The sequence below is a fragment of the Scyliorhinus canicula genome, chromosome 19, assembly GCF_902713615.1.
Source record: "Scyliorhinus canicula chromosome 19, sScyCan1.1, whole genome shotgun sequence".
In the NCBI taxonomy this organism is placed as follows: Eukaryota; Metazoa; Chordata; class Chondrichthyes; order Carcharhiniformes; family Scyliorhinidae; genus Scyliorhinus; species Scyliorhinus canicula.
In genome coordinates this window covers 4,564,442-4,585,054 of record NC_052164.1, presented here as the reverse complement: position 1 = coordinate 4,585,054, position 20,613 = coordinate 4,564,442, and the positions used below count along the sequence as shown (strand labels likewise).

At 46.2% G+C, this 20,613-nt stretch overlaps 1 protein-coding gene across 3 annotated transcripts in view; it reads left to right on the top strand.

Moving 5' to 3' along the window:
- The window catches only part of LOC119954415 (src kinase-associated phosphoprotein 1-like), a 511,846-nt gene that overhangs the window by 342,830 nt on the left and 148,403 nt on the right, over positions 1–20,613 (top strand). For all 3 annotated transcript variants that reach the window (XM_038779618.1, XM_038779616.1, XM_038779617.1), the window contains one exon: positions 681–869. In XM_038779618.1, the coding sequence (XP_038635546.1) occupies positions 681–869 (189 nt within the window). The remainder of the gene's footprint in view (positions 1–680; positions 870–20,613) is intronic.

Below are 20,613 nucleotides of genomic sequence, written 5' to 3'. Positions count from 1 at the left end.
TTTAACCCTGCCAGTGGAACGGAGGAGGATGAGAGGCGACTTAATAGAGGTTTATAAGATGATGAGGGGGATAGATAGAGTGGACGTTCAGAGACTATTTCCTCGGGTGGATGTAGCTGTTACAAGGGGCATATCTATAAGTTTCAGGGTGGGAGATATAGGAGGGATGTCCGAGGTAGGTTCTATACTCAGAGAGTGGTTAGGATGTGGAATGGACTGCCTGCTGTGATAGTGGTGTCGGACACTTTAGGAACTTTTAAGCGGTTATTGGATAGGCACATGGAGCACACCAGAATGACAGGGAGTGGGATAGCTTGATCTTGGTTTCGGACAATGCTCGGCACAACATCGAGGGCCGAAGGGCCTGTTCTGTGCTGTACTGTTCTATGTTCTATGGTTAGGATCTGGAATGCGCTGCCTGAGACTCTGATGGAGACAGGTACAATCAAAGCAATCGAGAGGGAATTGGATTATTATCTGCAAAGGAAGAATGTGCAGGGTTATGGGGAAAAGGGTGGGGAATGGCACTGGGAGGATTGCTCATTTTAGGGCCAGCATGGGAACAATGGACCAAATGGCCTCCTCCTGTGCTGTAACAATTCTGTGATTTCCCCATAAAACCTTTGAACATTTTAAACCACTATACAGCACAGAAATCTACTGTCCTCCTTTGTTCACAGACATGAATTCTAACTTCATACCAGTGGAGGAGGAGGAGGAGGAGGAAGAGGTGACGAATATGGGAGGGCTGCAGGAGGAGCCATACGATGATGTAGATGCAGGAGTTGTCGATCTGAGATTACATCAGAGTCATCCGACAGCCAATATTGGCCAGGAGCCCGATGATGAGATTTATGAAGAGCTACCAGGTATGTTGTGTCTTTCAATCGACGTACATAAGCCTTCAACTATCTGGAAATCATCCCTCAGTGATTTTCCAGAGGAGGGAGGTCACAGCTGGAGAGTGGAAAACTTTTTGCATCTCGGGCTGCAGCAACTGGAACTGGACTGAGGTTGGCCCATTCCACGTTAGACTCTTACAGCCCGTGGAGAATTGACACTTTCATCCCATCAATCCAGATTACGTCTGAAGAGAAATGCCAAAAAAAGGGCCATGTCTAGTCCAATCTCTCTTCCATGTGTTTGTCGTGACTCAGACCTCTTCCACACGATGCCACGTAAACATCTCCGACTATTCAGATGGATTTCTAATCACCCAGTTTTACTTTGTCAGTGTCTGGCTTCAGGCAGGCTGGTAATAACTTGGTGTGAAAGTATTAAACATCTACTAATTAGCAACAAAAGTAGAAATTACTGAACCTATTCGGGTCAGGCAGCATTTGTAAAGTTAGAAACAAAGTGAGTGTTTCAGCTGAATGACCTTTCATCGAACGCTAATTAGAAAACCTGTTCCACGTCCCCCCCCCCCCCCCCCCCCCCCCCCACTCCGCTTTCTACATTTGCTAATTTTGTTGTGAATTTAGACATACACAATAAGCTCAAAGTCTGGTCTGCTTCTAACACATTCTCATCGCAATAACCTTTTATTTCTTAACTTGTGTTAGGATTAAATGAGAGAATGGGGTCAATTCAAGAGCAACACCTAAATGTTTGGAAATAAGCTATTTTCCTTTGTGTGCATTGCAACCCCTAACACCCCCCACCCCCTGCAAAATATTCTATTTGAGATGGGACACATCTGATTTTAACTTCCATTTATTCCTATTAAGAGAGAATATTGCTGTTAAATTTCACTAAGACGATGTAAAACTGGTCTCTGCCAAGAGCACAAATCATGCTCACATGATCATCCATTTCCGCTGATTTCCTCAACCCCTGACCTCACCATTCCCGATCTCCCCTTCCCAATTCCTTCTCCTCCTGATTGACCACCTCTCCCCTTTGAACACCTGCTGCCCCTAACTCTTTACCTCTTCCATTTTCCCACCTCTCTCCCGCTCTCCCTCTCCGCTAATTTCCCCCCTCCTCTCGAATTTCCTCCCCACTCCAATTTTCCTTTCATTGATTGGTAATAACCAGCTTTGTGGAATGATACAGCACAGAATTAGGCCATTCAGCCCGTCATAGCTTGTGCTATTCAACTAGTCCCACTCTGCTGCTCTTTCTCTATTGCCCTGCAAACTTCTCCCTTTAGAATATTTTTCTAATTCCATTTCGAAAGTTATTATTGAATCTGTTTCATCGCCGTTTTGGGCAGCACATTCCAGATCACAGCAACTCGCTGAGTGGAAAATTGTTTCCTTATGTTACCTCTGGTTCTTTTCCCAGTCATCTTAAATCTGTGTCCCTCTGAATCTCCAGCGACTGGAAACAGTTTTTTGCACCATCAAAACCAGTCTTGATTTTGAACATCTCCATCAAAGTTTCAATTCCTCCACTACCCTCTTCCCCTGAAATCAGAAGCCCATTGCAGCGACTCTTCACATTTGGTGCTGTGCCTGATGCAGACCTTACTGTGGTTTCAAAGGTTTTTGAAGAATTTTCAACAACTGGCAAAGCAAACCATTGAAATTGAAGCACCAATTCCTTCCCAAACAGAAACTGTTTCTGGTTTTAATTAACATTGAACAGCAAATCGACAGTGCACAGCCAATTTCACAAAGTTGGGATCCTGAGTCAGAGGCCTGAATCCCATATTCCAACACATTGCAGACAGGGGGAATGTCCTCATCCAAACTGTTTTAAGAGGTCAGGCAGAAGTTTTCAATATTAACAACTTACATTTATGTAGCGCCTTTAGTAAAATGTCCATAGATGCTTCACGGGGGAATTATTAATCAGGGCCTCACGGTAGCATGGTGGTTAGCATCAATGCTTCACAGCTCCAGGGTCCCAGGTTCGATTCCCGGCTGGGTCACTGTCTGTGTGGAGTCTGCACGTCCTCCCCGTGTGTGCGTGGGTTTCCTCCGGGTGCTCCGGTTTCCTCCCACAGTCCAAAGATGTGCAGGTTAGGTGGATTGGCCATGCTAAATTGCCCGTAGTGTAAGGTTAATGGGGGGATTGTTGGGTTACGGGTATACGGGTTACGTGGGTTTAAGTAGGGTGATCATTGCTCGGCACAACATCGAGGGCCGAAGGGCCTGTTCTGTGCTGTACTGTTCTATGTTCTATGTTCTATTTCATGCCTAAAAAGGAGATATCAAGACAAGGGAAGAAAATTCTGATCAATAGCTGGGTTTTGAGGAGCATCTTGAAGGAGGAGAGAGGTGGATATAAATGTAAATGTCACCCAAAAGGCCATAGACTTGACCTGAAATATTATCCAAAGAAAAATTGGACTTGATTGCTGATGATTACAAGATGATCTAATTGAGGTTTTTAAGATGATTAAAGGATTTAATAATAATAATCTTTATTGGTGTCACAAGTAGGCTTACATTAACACTGCAATGAAGTTACTGTGAAAATCCCCTATTCGCCACATTCCGGCGCCTGTTCGGATACACTGAGGGAGAATTCAGAATGTCTAATTCACCTAACAGCACATCTTTCGGGACTTGTGTGAGGAAACCGGAGCACCCGGAGGAAACCCACGCAGATACGGGGAGAACGTGCAGACTCCACACAGACAGTGGCCCAAGCTGGGAATCGAACCTGCGACCCTGGCGCTGTGAAGCAACAGTGCTAACCACTGTGCTCTCATGCTGCCCATATGACAGGGCAGATGGCGAGAAATTATTTCCTCTGATGGGGGGGTGGGGGGGGGGGGGGGGGGGGGGGGGGCATCCAGGCAAGAGCAGATGCTGAAACTTTAAGATAGACACAAGTCAGCACATTGAGAGGAGGGGGCAAGAGATTCCGACATGCACAAGAAAAGGTGCAGAGCGTACACCAAAACATTCCGTTCCATGGAACATAGTTTCTCCAACCACTGCCAGTGAAAGAGTTAATGAATTAAAGAAGATACTGTTATTCATTTTGTGAAGACTATTGCTGGGAATATATTAGGGACGTTTGCATATGCAGATGTGCTTCTCTTCTCACTCGAGTTGTGCGTCGCCTGCATTTTATGGACTCCCACTTTGATCGTTTTAGATTTATCTAATTTTTTTTGTTCTGTTTGTTATGATTAATATTTTATGGAGTTCTCTGCTTTATTACAACATCCCAGCAGTGTAATAATAACAGGACAGGTTTGATGCAGGGAACGAGTATTGTGGAAATTCACACAACAAACAAGACGCCGCAACACTCCAATGTAATATCTATTGCTCAAGTCTTCTCCAAAGTTTCGTATGAAATGTTTTATTGCAAATATTTTTAGTCTGGAGCTTGCAACATCCTGTTCGAATGCTGTAACGTTACAAATCAACGTTGTCTCCCAGAAACTGCTGCTGTCTTTCCAAAACTTCTAGTATGACACCTTGGCACTGCCACCTGGGTGCCAGCCTGGCACTGCCAGGGTACCAGGTTGGCGCTGCCGAGATGCCAAGCTGGCATTTTTTGTGCGCCTGTGATCAGGCCAGGGTTGCCCACCGTGGGTGTTGGGATTGCTACAACAGGGCGTTCTGACGAGCAGAGCTCACGTTGTGAAGCACGGGGTTATGTGCAGCCTCCATTCGGGCCCCGAGTTCAAAGCGAGTCACCGTCTACCGGCCACGTCACACTCCCGGTGTGGGGCGGCGTGGCTGGTAAATCGGGCCCAAGGACACTGTTTTAAGTTTTAAAAAATATATACCACCCAACTGTTCTCCCTTTAAATATCAGCGGTATCAGGTGATAGAAAGGTTTCGTTGCCTATAGTGTATTTCATGTCTGGGCACTGTATCTCTGGAACAATATGTTAGATTTGGAGGGAGTGCCGAACAGATTCATCATAACTGTATCAGCACTAAATTAGTTAAATTATGAAGATAGTTTTCAGAGGCTAGGTTTGTATTTCCTTGCCTAGAATAAAGAGATTCTAAGGAAGGAATGAAATGAAATGAAAATTGCTTATTGTCACGAGTAGGCTTCAATGAAGTTACTGTGAAAAGCCCCTAGTCGCCACATTCCGGCGCCTGTCCGGGGAGGCTGGTACGGGAATCGAACCGTGCTGCTGGCCTGCTTGGTCTGCTTTAAAAGCCAGCGATTTAGCTCAGTGAGCTAAACCAGCCCCAGGATGTGCTGGCCATGGAGGGGTTCCAAAGGAGATTCACAAGAATGATCCCTGGAATGAAGGACGTCATATGAGGAGCGGCTGCGGACTCTGGGTCTGTACTCAATGGAGTTTAGAAGGATGAGGGGGGATCTTGTTGAAACTTACAAAATACTGAGAGACCTGGATCGAGCGGACGTGGAGAGGATGTTTCCACGAGTAGGAGAAACTAGAACCCGAAGCCACACCTTCAAACTGAAGGGACGATCCTTTAAAACAGAGATGAGGAGGAATTTCTTCAGCCAGAGGGTGGTGAATCTCTTTGCCGCAGAAGGCTGTGGAGACCAAATCACTGAGTGTCTTTCAGGCAGAGATAGATAGGCTCTTGATCAATAAGGGGATCAGGGGTTATGGGGAGAAGGCAGGAGAATGGGGATGAGAAACATATCACGCATGATCGAATGGCGGAGCAGACTCAATGGGCCGAGTGGCCTAACTCTGCTTCTATGTATTATGGTCTTATATCACCAAGGTTTTTCAGATGGTTAAAGCGTTTGATCGGGTAGATGGAGGGAAATGATTTCGTCTGGTGAGGGAAAAGCCCAGAACAAGGGGATAGAACCTTCAGGAGTGATGACAGGAACCACCTCTTCACACGAAGGATACTGGAAACCTGGAAATGTCTCCCCCAGAAAACTGTTGATGCTGTAGTAGGGGAGGAGCCAAAGGTAGGTCAATTGAAAATGTCATAACCGAGATTGATAAATTTTTGCTGGGCAGAGTTATGGTTGCAGAAACAAGGCATATAGCTGGAGTTATGGTAGAGATCAGCCATGATCTACTTGAATGGTGGAGGGTAAACTTGAGGGGCTGAATGGCCTCCTCCTAATTCCATGTTCCAGTAACTAATCCTGGGGTGAGATTTCATCCAGCGGTTTTGGTGCTTCGCTGAAGAAGCAACAAGCAATTCAGGTCTCCATTGTGCTATGTGAATGGTACAGATTCCTGTTCTCTGGCCACTTTCCCTTTTTAATCCCATCACTAAAACCTGATCATTGACGCTTTGCCATTTGGTGTGGCTGTATGGTTTTTTTTTCTCTCTTTGAATAATTTTGCTAAAAATGTCTAATTGAATTGGCCTGGGGTTGATAGTTTTTTGCTTTATTACCCAGTGAAGAGTGAGTACGCAGCGTTGGAGACTGACACAGAGTTTTTTTTAATGCAATCCAAGAGGCACTTTGTTGAAAAATAAATATAGATTTATGCGACAAAAGGATTAAAATAAAGGTTTTAAGCTTTTTGCTCAGATCCCTATGCATGGTGTTCAGCGTTATTAAGCCCTCTGGCTAAATCCTCAAATGCTGTCTGACAGGCTGGATGCAGTCAGCTGGTAAATCAGATTTTGCTATTGCTTGCTAATTCACTTCCATCAAGAACTGGATTTGAAGACTTTTTTTATTCCTCCAAACAGCGTAGTCTTCATACAGAAGTTTACCGATGGAGATTGCACTGTTTCAAACTGTTCATGTATTGGTTGAAAGTAACCAGGAATTACATTTATTTAACGGCGTGCCTTGGCTCTCGAACACCTCAAATTGCGATGTTTGCCATGAATGACTTTGAAATGTCCTGATTGTTATTGTGTGCCATTTTGCGAATGGTGAGAATAGATGGATTTCCACTTTGTATATTTGAAAACGTACAGGTTGAGATGGAAGAAAACACTGGGAGGTGTCCTGGAATCACCCCATTTTAGTGTTTTGAAAAATTGCCTTCTTTACCCGAGCAGGGAGTTGATCTTGGGCTGAGAAAGCTTCCAAGTGAGCAGAGATTGAGTAGAATGGGCGTGAGTTTAGAAAAATGAGAGGTAATCGAAAACCATAAAAATCCTTGATGTGTTGGTGCTGGGAGGATGTTTCCTGGCTGGGAAATCTAAAACACCAAGTCGGAGGCCCAGATTTTCACCGTGACAGACAGCTTGTCCAGCCTGGCAAAAATAGTGGAACTGAAAATTGCAAGTGCGGCCCCTAAGTGCGGCCCCTGCCATTATTGCAAGGCAGGAATGGGAGCGGGAATGTTTCACACTGGCATTTTATGGAGGCAGAGCCATTTAAATCATCCGACGCATTCACTGAAGTAGGATCTTGGTGAAAGGTGGCACGGTGGCACAGTGGTTAGCACTGGGACTGCGGCACTGAGGTCCCAGGTTCGAATCCTGGCCCTGGGTCACTGTCCGTGTGGAGTTTGCACATTCTCCCCATGTTGCGTGGGTTTCACTCCCACAACCCAAAGATGTGCAGGCTAGGCGGATTGGCCACGCTAAATTACCCCTTAATTGGAAAAAAAGAATTCGGTACTCTAAATGTTTTTAAAAAGTAGGATCTTGGTCTTCGTTCTGAAACCCAAAATATATATGAGAATTCTCCCAACTCTGCAAAGATCGGGGCCACATTCTCAGAATAGTGGGCGGTCAGTTAGTATTGAGACTTGGAGACATTTCTTCACTCAAAAGGTTTGCAACTCTTTGGAATTCGCTGTGCCAGACGGCTGTGGATTCTCAGTTGGTGAGTACATCCAAGGCTGAGACTCGGAGATTTTTGAACGGTAGGGGAATCCCGGGATATGGGAATGAGCAGGAAAATGCAGGAGATGCAGATGTTTAGCCATGATGTGACTGAATGGTGGAACAGCCTCGAGGGCACGAATGGCCAACACTTGCTGGCCTCAGGAATAGCGTGGAACCGTTTGCTGAGTTCAATACTCACCACCAGATCTGGGCAGAATCAAACCAGCTCAGGAAAATCCAATTTCCCAAAGGAGATTTAACAACAAGACAACAACTACTGCACACATTTATACAGCACCTTTCATAGATTTCATAGAACTGATTTCATAGAACATACAGTGCACAAGGAGGCCATTCGGCCCACAGAGTCTGCACCAACCCACTTAAGCCCTCACTTCCACCCTATCCCCTTAATCCAATAACCCAACCTAACCTTTTTGGACACTAAGGGCAATTTAGCATGGCCAATCCACCTAACCTGCATATCTTTGGACTGTGGGAGGAAACCAGAGCACCCGGAGGAAACCCACGCAGACATGGGGAAAAAGTGCAGTCTCCACACAGACAGTGACCCAGTGGGGAATCAAACCTGGGATCCTGGACCTGTGAAGCCATAGTGCTAGCCACTGTGCCACCATGCTGCCTTTTAAAGCTGTAAAAGACCCCAAGGTGCGACACAGGAGTGTTATCAGATAAGGCTTGATACCGAGCCACACAGAGAGATGTTAGAACAGGTGACCACAGGTTTGGCCAAAGGGGGTAAACTTAAAGGAGTTTGGATGTAGCAGAGAGATCATTTTAGGTCAAAGCCTTATAAAAACCCTAGAAAACCAAAAGCTCGCTTCACTGTCTCAACAAATGGAGGCGAGAGAGGCGGAAAGTTTTAAGAGAGGTAATTTCAGAGCTCAGAGCTGAGGGCATGGCCGCCAATCATGGAGCGAATAAATCGAGGATTGTGAAACAGAGATATTGGGGTTCGATGGGTGGGGAGAGGTGGTTGTGACGCTGCAGGGGGTTACAGAGACAGCGAATGGGCAAGGCCCATGGAATATTTGAACGTGATCATGGACATTTTCAAATTGACATTAAGCCATTCATTCTGATGCCTTTGTTCAAGGCTGGTCACCCTGGATGCCTCAGAAATGACCCAATACTCGAGTCATTCTCCAGGGTCCAATTGCGGCACAATTCAACGGTCCTCGATATTGACCATCAACCTTGTGCTTGAGCTACACGGTGCAGTGAGGTCCTCTAAGTGCCTCACCGTATTTGCACAAAGTCGATGTGACAGAGAAGTAAAGCCCTCTTTATTTACATTCCTTCCATCTCGCTGTCTGGGAAGTGCTTGCTCCCTATGCAAACATGTAATCAAATTTGAAGCAATTTTATTTTCCCCTCTTAAAATTTTTTATTTTTTTCCAAGCACAAGTCTTCCTTTTATTAATGACTTTAGGTGGAGAGTGTTTCGCAACTATTCCATGGTGGAACAATAAAATGTCACAGGTAATAAAGTTTCCAATTTTCCCATCAGAAGTACATAAAATCTTAAAATTAAAAAAGTGAATACAAATTGACATTTATGCCTCAATGCGCAAAGCAACATCAGGTGTCTTTATAGAGTGGAAAACTTAATGGATTGCTAAATCAGAAATGTTTGTTGTAATTTGCATTCCTTTGGGTGCCATAACAACATGGAAAGTAGTATATTTGCATATTCAGTCCTTTTTAGCCGTGGCTCTTCATTGCCAGTAATTAGCTGGCATTCGATGGCAATTTTTTTCTGATCTGACTGCTAATAAATTTTTACGCAGAGCCAGTCAGCCGATGCAAATTTGGAAAAGCGCCTTTTAGCAAGAGATGCACTGCTGTTAAGATGCCCCAGGGTCTGAATCTGGATCAATTTAAATTCATCCTGAGGGGATTTGTTTCAGACCAATTGCCAAGCTTGACCAACGTGAACAAGGCTGTATTAGATAAATATGCCGAGGTCAAGATTCCGCTTTGGTTGCATTTGACAATCTGGATGTGAGTTGCGCGGGTTTATCTGAAATGAAGCCATCGTTCAGATTTCTGCACAGACTCCCATCAACAATGCAAAATTGTCTGTGGCCCAGCGGGATCAGCCAACATTTTGGGATGTAATTGTCTTTTGCTCCTTGTAGTAAAACATTGTTTAAGAGTGGTAACTTGGTGTAGTTTTATTAACACAGCTGAAAATGGGTTTATTACAAATAAAATAGTTTAAACCATTGTCCAGTCCACCTCTTGTGAATAACACAATTGTGAATCACTGAAAATGACGTTACCTACTTAACAGAGCCTTTTGCTGGTTCCACTGGTGTAAACTAGTCACTTTCTTAGTAAATCATCATTTTTTTGATATTTAAAAGCTTCTAAAATCTCTGCATTTAAAACCCAGCTTAACTTGCGGAGCCTCCTTGAAGGGTGGCAAATGGGTGGAATGAACAGGTTGATTAAAGTGATCTGGAGCTGTGGCCAGTTTTTAGGGCAATTTCTTTTTAAACAAGCGCAAGAGATCACCCAATCTTGATTTTCACCCGACCGACGTTTTAAATTCGGTAATAAAAGCAAGATACCACGATGCCGGAATCTGTGGAGAAAATAGAGTTAACGGCAAAATCTAATGGCCAGGCCGCAACCAGGGCACTATGCAGCCGGTCCTCTGCCTAGATATACCCGCCTCGCTACGCTTCGTGAGATCTAACAGGACCTCACGAGAGAGTCGGCGAGTGGGACCTTTATTTGCATATTTAAGTGTGCAGATCGGCACAGGGGATTGGACCCAGGCGATTGGAGGACCATGGGTAGACGGCCTCTTGGCAGGGTAGCACATTGGCACTGCAGTGTCCCAATGTGCCAGCCTGGCATTGTCAGGGTGTCCAGGTGGCAATTACGTGCTGCCAAGGTGCTACTTTGCCCACGCCAGGGATTGGGCTCGGAGTGGGTGCCCTGCCCATTATAAGGTGGGGTGCGGAGTAATCGAGTAATTTGGGGCAAGGGGGTGGGTCCGGAGGTCGCATTAGGTTAGCGCCCCAATCTCTTCCTGCACTGGCGAGCGGAGCCCCTCAGTGCAGGAAATGAAGGTAAGTGGAGATTCGTCGTGGTGTTCGCCGCCAAGGGCTGAAAAAATAACGAGTCCTGTTAGATAATGATATAGCTCCCGGTGCTACAAGCGTGGGGAAACGCCCCGCTAAACACGCCCGCAACAGCACTCTTTCCCGTTAAATCGCGCCCTGTGTTTTGAGTTCATATAACTTGAAATTCTGTGATCTCCCACACTGATTTGTGGCCAAGTTTCTCTGGCAGTAACAGCACAACCCGGCAGAAACCCTACCCCACTGACATAACTCCGCAGATGAAGAGTGGTCGCAGTGTTGAAGGAATATCTGTTTAAAATCTCGGCATAGATTTTCTTCATTAATAGTGGCATAAAAGTGACAGAGTAAAACAACAAAGTTATGTTAAACTTTTCCAAAATACTGGTTTGGCCTCAGCTGAATTATTGTCTAATTCGGGGCAGGAATGGTGTCAAGACCGTGGTGAAGTTTCAGAGGGGATTTGTTAGATTGGTACCAGGATGTGGGACCTCCGTTATGTGGAGGGACTGGAATAGCTGAGATTGTTCTCCTTAGAAAAGATTGAGAGGAGACTTAACGTAGGTATTCAAAAATGATGAGGATTTCAGATAGAGGGTATAAGAGGAGGCAGTGAACAGAGGACACAGATATAAAGTCATTGGAAAAGAAGAAGAGGGAGTATAAAGGTTAAAAAAAACTATATTCAGCGAGTTGTTGTAATCGAGAACACGCTGCTTGAATGGGCGATGGAAGCAGATTCAACAGTAACTTTATAAAGGGATAAATATTTGAAAAGGACAAATGCAGGGCGATCGGGAAAGAGCAAGGAATTGGGACTAACCCTTTCATCGAACTGCCTCAATATGTTGGGCCAAATTACCTCATTCTGTGATTACTTTGTCTTCACTTGTCTTCACTTTGTGTAATAGTGTCTGGAATCTGGGTCATCAGTAGCGATGTAAAGGCTTGGATTGCTTCAAAGGCAATGCAGTGATGGAATGGAAATCCTCTTCCCCGCCTTCTTCCCTCGCATCTCTACCCCGCCATGAGTAGAATAAAACGGGAAGATGTTCTACCAAATGCACATTCTTTCTTTCATGATCAGTCTCCCTTCCTTCAGCCACTGGATCATTCACGCCAGTTACCTCCCAACATTTGACTTCCTGCTTAACTTTAAAGATCTATTTCAACATTCCTCTTGTGAAAACTTCCTTCTGCCTCCCTCCCCAAAAATCTGTATTTCCAACTTTCTCTCCCTCTCCTTTTTTTCCTCCAAATGTCTGCCAATATTTTTCTCCACAAGCCTCCTTGTCCAATTCCAATCAGCTGCTTGCTTCTCAGGCCCTGCATATTCCTCGTCTCACACTATTATCCAACTGATATTTAAAAGCTTCAATCATACATTCTCCCCGTGTCTGCGTGGGTCTCACCCCCACAATCCGAAAGGATGTGCAGGGGAGGTGTATTGGCCATGCTGAATTGCCCCTTAATTGGGAAAAAAATAATTGGATAATTGGATACTGAAAAAAAAAATTTTCAGCTTCAAAAATTCCTAGTTCTCCCCACCCTCTGTATCAAGGTTTTTTTTCAAAGAAGTATATTCATTGAAGGTTTACATTCAACAAATGCTGCAACAAAACTACAGGAATGGAACAACTTAACAAGAAATAGAAGTCTCAGCAGACATTAATGCAGAGGGGGAGAGAACAGCAACAAAACTGGCTGAATGCCAGCTTTAAACAGAATTTGATGCCTCTAAATGCACCACCAGAAAACAAGGGAGTAACAGCCTCCCCGAACAGGCGCCGGAATGTGGCGACTAGGGGCTTTTCACAGTAACTCCATTGAAGTCTACTCGTGACAATAAGCGATTTTCATTTCATTTTCATTTCATTTCACAGCACCGGCCTAGCCTTGTCCAGCTCACTCTGACACACAGGGGTCAATACCACCAGAACCTCCAGCACACACCAAAACCTATCACACAGCCGGCCCTGCAACGCCCCCCCCCCCCCCCCCCACCCCATGCAATAAAGAAACCAATCGTGATCCACTGAACCAAACCAGGGTTCAAAGCAGCACACTGCTCACCCCAGGGGAAGAGAAGAAGGCCCCTTAGGGAGGAATGCCCGAGCTCATCGAATCATAGAATTTACAGTGCAGAAAGAGGCCATTCTTCCCATCGAGTCTGCACTGGACCTTGGAAAGAGCACATTACTCAAGTCCATGCCTCCACCCTATCCCTGTAACCCAGTGAACCCATTTATCCTTTTTTGGTCACTGAGGGCAATTTAATCATGGCTGATCCACCTAACCCACACATCTTTGGACTGTGGGAGGAAACCGGAGCACCCGGAGGAAACCCACGCAGACACGGGGAGAACGTGCAGACTCTGCACAGACAGTGACCCAAGCCAGGAATCGAACCTGGGACCCTGGAGATGTGAAGCAATAGTGCTAACCATTGTGCAACCGTGCTGCCCCAGGAACATTAAACACAACCCAGCATTGCAGGCCATTGCGGTAATGATAATAAAGGACACAACAAGATTGCCTCAGCAGAGACATGGGCCGGGATTCTCCGCTGGCGGGATTCTCCATTATGCCGGCGCCCGGGGGTTTCCCGACAGCGTGGGGCTGCCCCACAATGGGAAACCCAATTGACCGGCCAGCGTAACGGAGCTTCCCGCCAGCGGGATGAGGCAGAACTTTAGCGCGGCGGCGTGGAGAATCCCGGCCAAGAACACTGCCTCCACATGGAAAACACAATGACACCGAGTAGGACACACATAAGACCACTTGGAGGAGGGCGTCTAATTCTCCCATCAAATCTACTCCCAAATGGGAGAAGGGCTCCAACAATGTAAAGGCCAGACAGACAGACGCTCCCCTCAACAACTCAATCAAAGATTAACCAAGCCCATCTCAGTGTGAAAAAAAGACAAAAAAGACCAAACTCAAAAGAAAATTCAGAAGGAATCCAGTCATCCCCAGGATACAAGATCTACCCAAACCTTCAAGGAGATATGATGGATTCTTAAAATTCAAAGTAGCAAAGAAAGCGAAATAAAAATCCAATACACTCAGCTCTAATTGGGGGACCATCCTCATTAGTGAAGACTTAACTAACATGACCATCCACATCCACACCAACCATCTATCCATCATCCCTCCATAGCTCCACTCAGCTTCATTATAAACGGGATAAGCGATATCCAAAATGTCCAAACTCCCTTCCCATAATTGCAAGTGTTACAGCACACTGTGCACAGACCACATATCACATCACTGACTCAATATGGTTTTTGCTAAATCAGGATAACAGGCGACTCTCGCTCTTATGCCTCACACACCCTTTCCAGAAGAAAAGACAGCAGCAAGAGGTCAGTAGCATAATCACAAGGGAGTAACGTCCAGGATAATTGAAGAACTGCAGGATGTTAACACCATCTATGTTACTTGGAAAGGCCAAAGCTATGACAGGATCATCAAACACACCTCAGGATCTCTCGCAAATTCCACTGAATGAAGCAGCTCCACCTCCGCCAGGCCGTCGCCCAGGAAACCAAGAACCTAGGCCCCGATCAGGGAGTGTGATCTGACATGTCTGGCTACCCGCAACCCCTCACGACAAGCATCAAGAACAGGCTAATAGAAAGCCAGAGGCCAGGACAGTCCAACCGACACCAAACCTCAAAGACTGATGTGCTCCGTTGAACCTGTCGCACCCAGTTTCCCGATCAAGATTGCCAAAGCATGGCAGCCAATTCTCAAACTCAAACGGGAACTCAACTCCCACATCTCACAAGGGATCGGGCTCACAAACAATCCTTAACTGGCCCCTACCTCCCAGGTCAGTCAGGACAGATGTCACAACGTGCAGCAGGATCTCTATGAATCCAAGGCGGGCCCTCACCAGGGAAATACAAGGATTTTCTCCGGCACTACCAACATTCTCTCAAAGATACTTCACAGTTCCTCAAAGTCAGCACCAAAAACGTGCATCGAAAATATTATGGAATGTGCACTAGGATAAAATAAAGGAATCTGTTCATTATCACATTGTGAGCCAGAGTTCGCGAAACACAATCACATCAAGTGACCCCCCCCTCAAGTTTTTTTTAATGAACCCGTTCTCCCCCGAGTTGCCTCCCTTTGCACTATGGATATAGAATTTACAGTGCAGAAGGAGGCCATTCGGCCCATCGAGTCTGCACCGGCTCTTGGAAAGAGCACCCTAGCCAATGTCAACACCTCCACCCTATCCCCAGAACTCAGTAACCCCACCCAACACAAAGGCAATTTTGGACACTAAGGGCAATTTATTAAGGCCAATCCACCTAACCCGCACATCTTTGGACTGTGGGAGGAAACCGGAGCACCCGGAGGAAACCCACGCACACACGGGGAGGATGTGCAGACTCCGCACAGACAGTGACCCAAGCCGGAATTGAACCTGGGATCCTGGAGCTGTGAAGCGATTGTGCTATCCACAATGCTACCGTGCTTCCATATATGCGTGTATGCGTGTTTTAAATCAGGATGTTCACTGTGGCAAATGACTGTGTAGATAGATGGGGAGATGTTGCAGGGGACCAGACTTTGAAAGTGTAACACATCAGTTTCCAGCGGAAAGTTTTCCAACGATGCAGACGAAAGCGAGGATGTCTGAAAACTTCTGCAGGTGCAATAAGATTTAGGTGGCAGTTTGAAGATTATCTGGTTGGTGAGCGCAATTTCACTCCTGGGAGACATAAAAACCGCATAATTTGTTTTTATTTTCAAATGCAATCACTTTCCCGACTTGCTCCGCTAGCCTTTAGCACTGGCGAATTATTCCAAACTATATTAAAATGCAACTGTTCCTTTTGAAAATTTCTTTTCCTTGATTGTCACCACTTGAAGGGTAACCCTGGCCGTTAACAACCCATGTCCGCGCGGGAACGGCCAGCAGTGTCGACACAATTCCCGGAAAGCTGGAAGTCTGATTGGTTTGTTCAGTGTTTTGTGTCCTTTCATTTCCCGGATTGTGGTTTAAACCCAGCCCAGACCCGTGAGGTGAAAGATTCTCTTTTTCCTTTGATTATGTTTGGCACAATTTCCATTTAGTTGCTCTGTGGGATGAGGTCCCAGCTCCTCGTTTCGGATGAATTGCTCAGGGAGGTCAGAGTGACGGTGGGTTTGGGTGATGTAAATGGCTATTGAGGAAAGACACTGAGTAAAGTCACAAGACCACTTACTGAACCTGCAGCCAGACAATTGCCTGACTGATCCAGGAGTAACAATGTTGATTGAAAAATGGATCTATGGCACCTTTCAGGACTTCAGAACATTCCAAACTGCTTTCCATCCATTGAAGTACCTGTGAAGTGCAGTAACTGTTTTAATGTAGGAAATAGGGCAGAGAATTAGCACACAGCAAGACCCCACAAACACCAATGTGGTTTAGCTCACTAGGCTAAATCGTTGGCTTTTAAAGCAGGCCAGCAGCACGGTTCGATTCCCGTACCAGCCTCCCTGAACAGGCGCCGGAATGTGGCGACTAGGGGCTTTTCACAGTAACTTCATTGAAGCCTACTCGTGACAATAAAGCGATTTTCATTTTCATTTTTTTCATGAACAGATCATTTATTTTGTGATGGTGATGGAGGGATAAATGTTAGTCAGAACACGGGGGAAACACCCATGGTCTTCAGATTACTGTGACGGAATCAAAAAGGAAGCTAAACACAGTTTAACATCTCGTTCAAAGGATAACACCTTCGACAGTGCGGCACTCCCTCAGTACTGACCCTCTGACAGTGCGGCACTCCCTCAGTACTGACCCTCTGACAGTGCAGCACTCCCTCAGTACTGACCCTCTGACAGTGCGGCACTCCCTCAGTACTGACCCTCTGACAGTGCAGCATTCCCTCAGTACTGACCCTCTGACAGTGCGGCACTCCCTCAGTACTGACCCTCTGACAGTGCAGCACTCCCTCAGTACTGACCCTCTGACAGTGCAGCATTCCCTCAGTACTGACCCTCTGACAGTGCAGCACTCCCTCAGTACTGACCCTCTGTCAATGCAGCGCTCCCTCAGTACTGACCCCCTGACAGTGCTGCACTCCCTCAGTACTGACCCTCTGACAGTGCAGCATTCCCAAATTCTGACCCTCTGACAGTGCTGCACTCCCTCAGTACTGACCCTCTGACAGTGCAGCATTCCCTCAGTACTGACCCTCTGACAGTGCTGCACTCCCTCAGTACTGACCCTCTGACAGTGCAGCACTCCCTCAGTACTGACCCTCTGACAGTGCGGCACTCCCTCAGTACTGACCCTCTGACAGTGCGGCACTCCCTCAGTACTGACCCTCTGACAGTGCGGCACTCCCTCAGTACTGACCCTCTGACAGTGCAGCACTCCCTCAGTACTGACCCTCTGACAGTGCGGCACTCCCTCAGTACTGACCCTCTGACAGTGCGGAACTCCCTCAGTACTGACCCTCTGACAGTGCAGCACTCCCTCAGTACTGACCCTCTGACAGTGCAGCACTCCCTCAGTACTGACCCTCTGACAGTGCGGCACTCCCTCAGTACTGACCCTCTGACAGTGCGGCACTCCCTCAGTACTGATCCTCTGACAGTGCGACCCTCCCTCAGTACTGACCCTCTGACAGCGCAGCACTCCCTCAGTACTGACCCTCTGACAGTGCGGCATTCCGTCAGTACTGACCCTCTGACAGTGCGGCACTCCCTCAGTACTGACCCTCTGACAGTGCAGCGCTCCCTCAGTACTGACCCTCTGACAGTGCGGCACTCCTTCAGTACTGACCCTCTGACAGTGCGGTACTCCCTCAGTACTGACCCTCTGACAGTGCGGCACTCCCTCAGTACTGACCCTCTGACAGTGCAGCGCTCCCTCAGTACTGACCCTCTGACAGTGCGGCACTCCTTCAGCACCGATTTATGAGGAACCTGTTTGCTATTGCACAGTGTGTTCACCGCTGCTGAAGCTTGACATTGAAAAACAATCCAACTCTTTAGAAGTATCAGTGCTACTTCGAGAGTTTGGGTTATATAATGTGTTGATGACCCTAAAGTCGCAAAGAAAGAAGGGAGGAGTGTGCAAAGGAAGGAAAGACGTGGAATGAAAGAAAGGGAATGGATAGCAAAGGGGGGGAGAAAGCAGAAAAAAGAGGTTGGGTAAAAAATATCTGAGTCCATCAATGAGCCTGTGACGACAGTATGCAGTTAATACATTTCTAACAAACTTGGTCATCTTTTTTAATTTATTCACACATTTGAAACAGGAAAAGCCTGTGCTGAAACACCAGGGAGATCAGAGAGAATTAAACTTTAACCTGGTACCTACCGTACAGCGGTTTCGCATCTAAGGTCCCAATATAATTTTGTAAATCGGGCTCCAAAGAGTATTGAAACCAACAGCAGCAATGATATCTTTTTCTTCTTTGGGACATGGTTGCCAGGGGTGAGGTCATGTGAGGAAGGAGCAGTGTGTAGGCAGGAAGTTGTTGCCATCATTAGTGTGGGGCAGGTTTGACAGACCAGTCGGCCTTTTACTGCATTAGTCCACCTTTGAAAAGTGATTAAAATATGGAATAATTGGAAAGTGCAGCACTGGACATACATGTGGCATTCATTTGGTGACTGTTTCCTCCCAGTTGAAAATGCACAGCAAATATAACGATTGTCCTGTAGTCACACTGGAGACGTTTAAGTCAGTTTACGTAATATAAATAATTGGGGGAACCAGTCGGCCATTTGGCCCCTTGAATCTTCTTGACCATAAAATGGCCAATCATCTCCCTGAACTTCAGTTACTTGCTTGATCCCCAAATTCCTTGATTCCCTTCTTGTCAACAACTCTCTGAATCTCCAGTTGGAATATACTCCACAATGGAGAATTCCAAACAAGCATCTCCACGACAGCTCACCAGATCCCACCTGAGCTTCAGAATGGACACTGACCCTGTGACCCTGCTGCTTTCTCCCGAAGAGGGAATTTAGCAGCGGCTTGAGCCAATCGCCCTTTGGACTCTGACGGCAGAAGATGGGGATCATATGGAGTGGATCGTGTCTGGGGTCTGTCAGCAGCCAGTTTCTCCAGCAATTCATTTTAATATAATCTCATCGATGTCACGCTGATTGATGATCCGCCGATGTGTTTGTCCTGAAACTAGAGCATTAGCAAAAGCCTCCTTCCAATCTCTCAGATTTGTACTGAGCTTTGGAATGTGGTTACCCACAAATGTGGGTGACATCAAAATTCTCGTCCTTTTTTTCAAATCTTTCCATGGTCTTGTTTCTCTCTATCTCTGTGAGCTCCTCCAGCTGTACAACTCTCCCGAGATCTCTGCACCCCTCCAATTCTGCCATCTTGCACGTTCCTCAATTCCATCGTTCCACTATTGCCGGCTGTGCCTTTGGCTACCTTGGCCCTGAGCTCTGGAATTCCCTTCCAAAACCTCGCCACATTCCTCTCTTCCCCACCCCCAAAAGGTGCTCCCTAAAACCCATTGATTAAGCCTTTTGGTTACATAATATCACCGAATGTGGCTCAATGTCAGAATTGATTTTATAACGCTCCTGTGAAACCACTTCTGATTTTTATGATACTAAAAAGCCTGTATCAATGCAAGTTGTTATTACGTAGATCTGAAAGGTCCTGCGTTTGCTATATGTTAGCCAATCAAAGCCAGGGAGCTTTGGATGGAGGGGATATGCTAAGGGGATTGGTACCTCATTTGACTGGTATTTATTCTTTTCTATCGCTGGCTAGGCTAACATTTATTTCCCATCCCTAATTGCCCGAGAGAAGTCGATGGTGAGCTGCCTTTTTGAACTCCTGCAATCCATGTGGTGTAAGTACACCCACAGTGCTGTTAGGGAGTTCCAGGACTTTGATCCAGCCGCAGTGAAGGAACGATGAAATATTTCCAAGTCAGGATGGTGTGTGACTTGGAGGGGAACCTGCACATGGTGGTGTTTATACGCATCTGCTGCCCTTGTCCTTCTAGATGGTAACGGCTGCCGGTTTGGAGGGTGCTGTCGAAGGAACCTTGGGAAGTCACCCAAGGATGGAACACAAGTTGTACGTGACAGAGCAGAATCAGGCTCAGCAATGATGGCTTTTGCAGTCAAAGACTCGTTACCTGGGCCCACACTTGAAGAATATTCTGACTTCACCCAGAGAGGACAGGAGAACATGGCTGACAAGAAACAGAACAGAAAAAGATGGGAGCAAGAGGAGAGAAACTGCCCCCCGAGGTCAGAGTAACGAGGAACGGGGGAAAGAAGGTGCATTTCTGTAGCGGCTTTCATCCTTTCAGAACATCCCAAACAGCTTTACAGCCAAAGAAATACTTTTTCGATTGTAGTCACTGTTGTATTGTCGGAAACAATGGACACAGCGAGCTCCCACAATGATATGCTTGGATGCTAAATATAATTACGATGCCTGTTTCTGTGCTGTACATTCACTATGTCAGCATTTATGTCGACTTGAATCTCCTCCATATAATCCTCAGTCTGTTCCCTTCTCCCTCATAGCTTCACCTCAAATGCTTCCATGCTATTTGTCCCAACTGCTCTCCAGAGTAACAAGTTCTATCTTCTAACCCCTCTCTGGGTAGAGAGCTTTCTTAGAATTTCCGATTAGAATTTTTTGTGACCATACCAGATAGAAAGCGTCCTGTTATATTTCTCTTCTCATCAGGGTCATTATTGTCTAGGGCACTACGGAGAACTCCCCTCCTCTTCAATATGGTGCAGTTATCCCCCTGCAGTGCAGCACTCCCTCAGTATTGCACTGTGTATGTTGACCAAGATTACCTTTAGACCTTTAGACT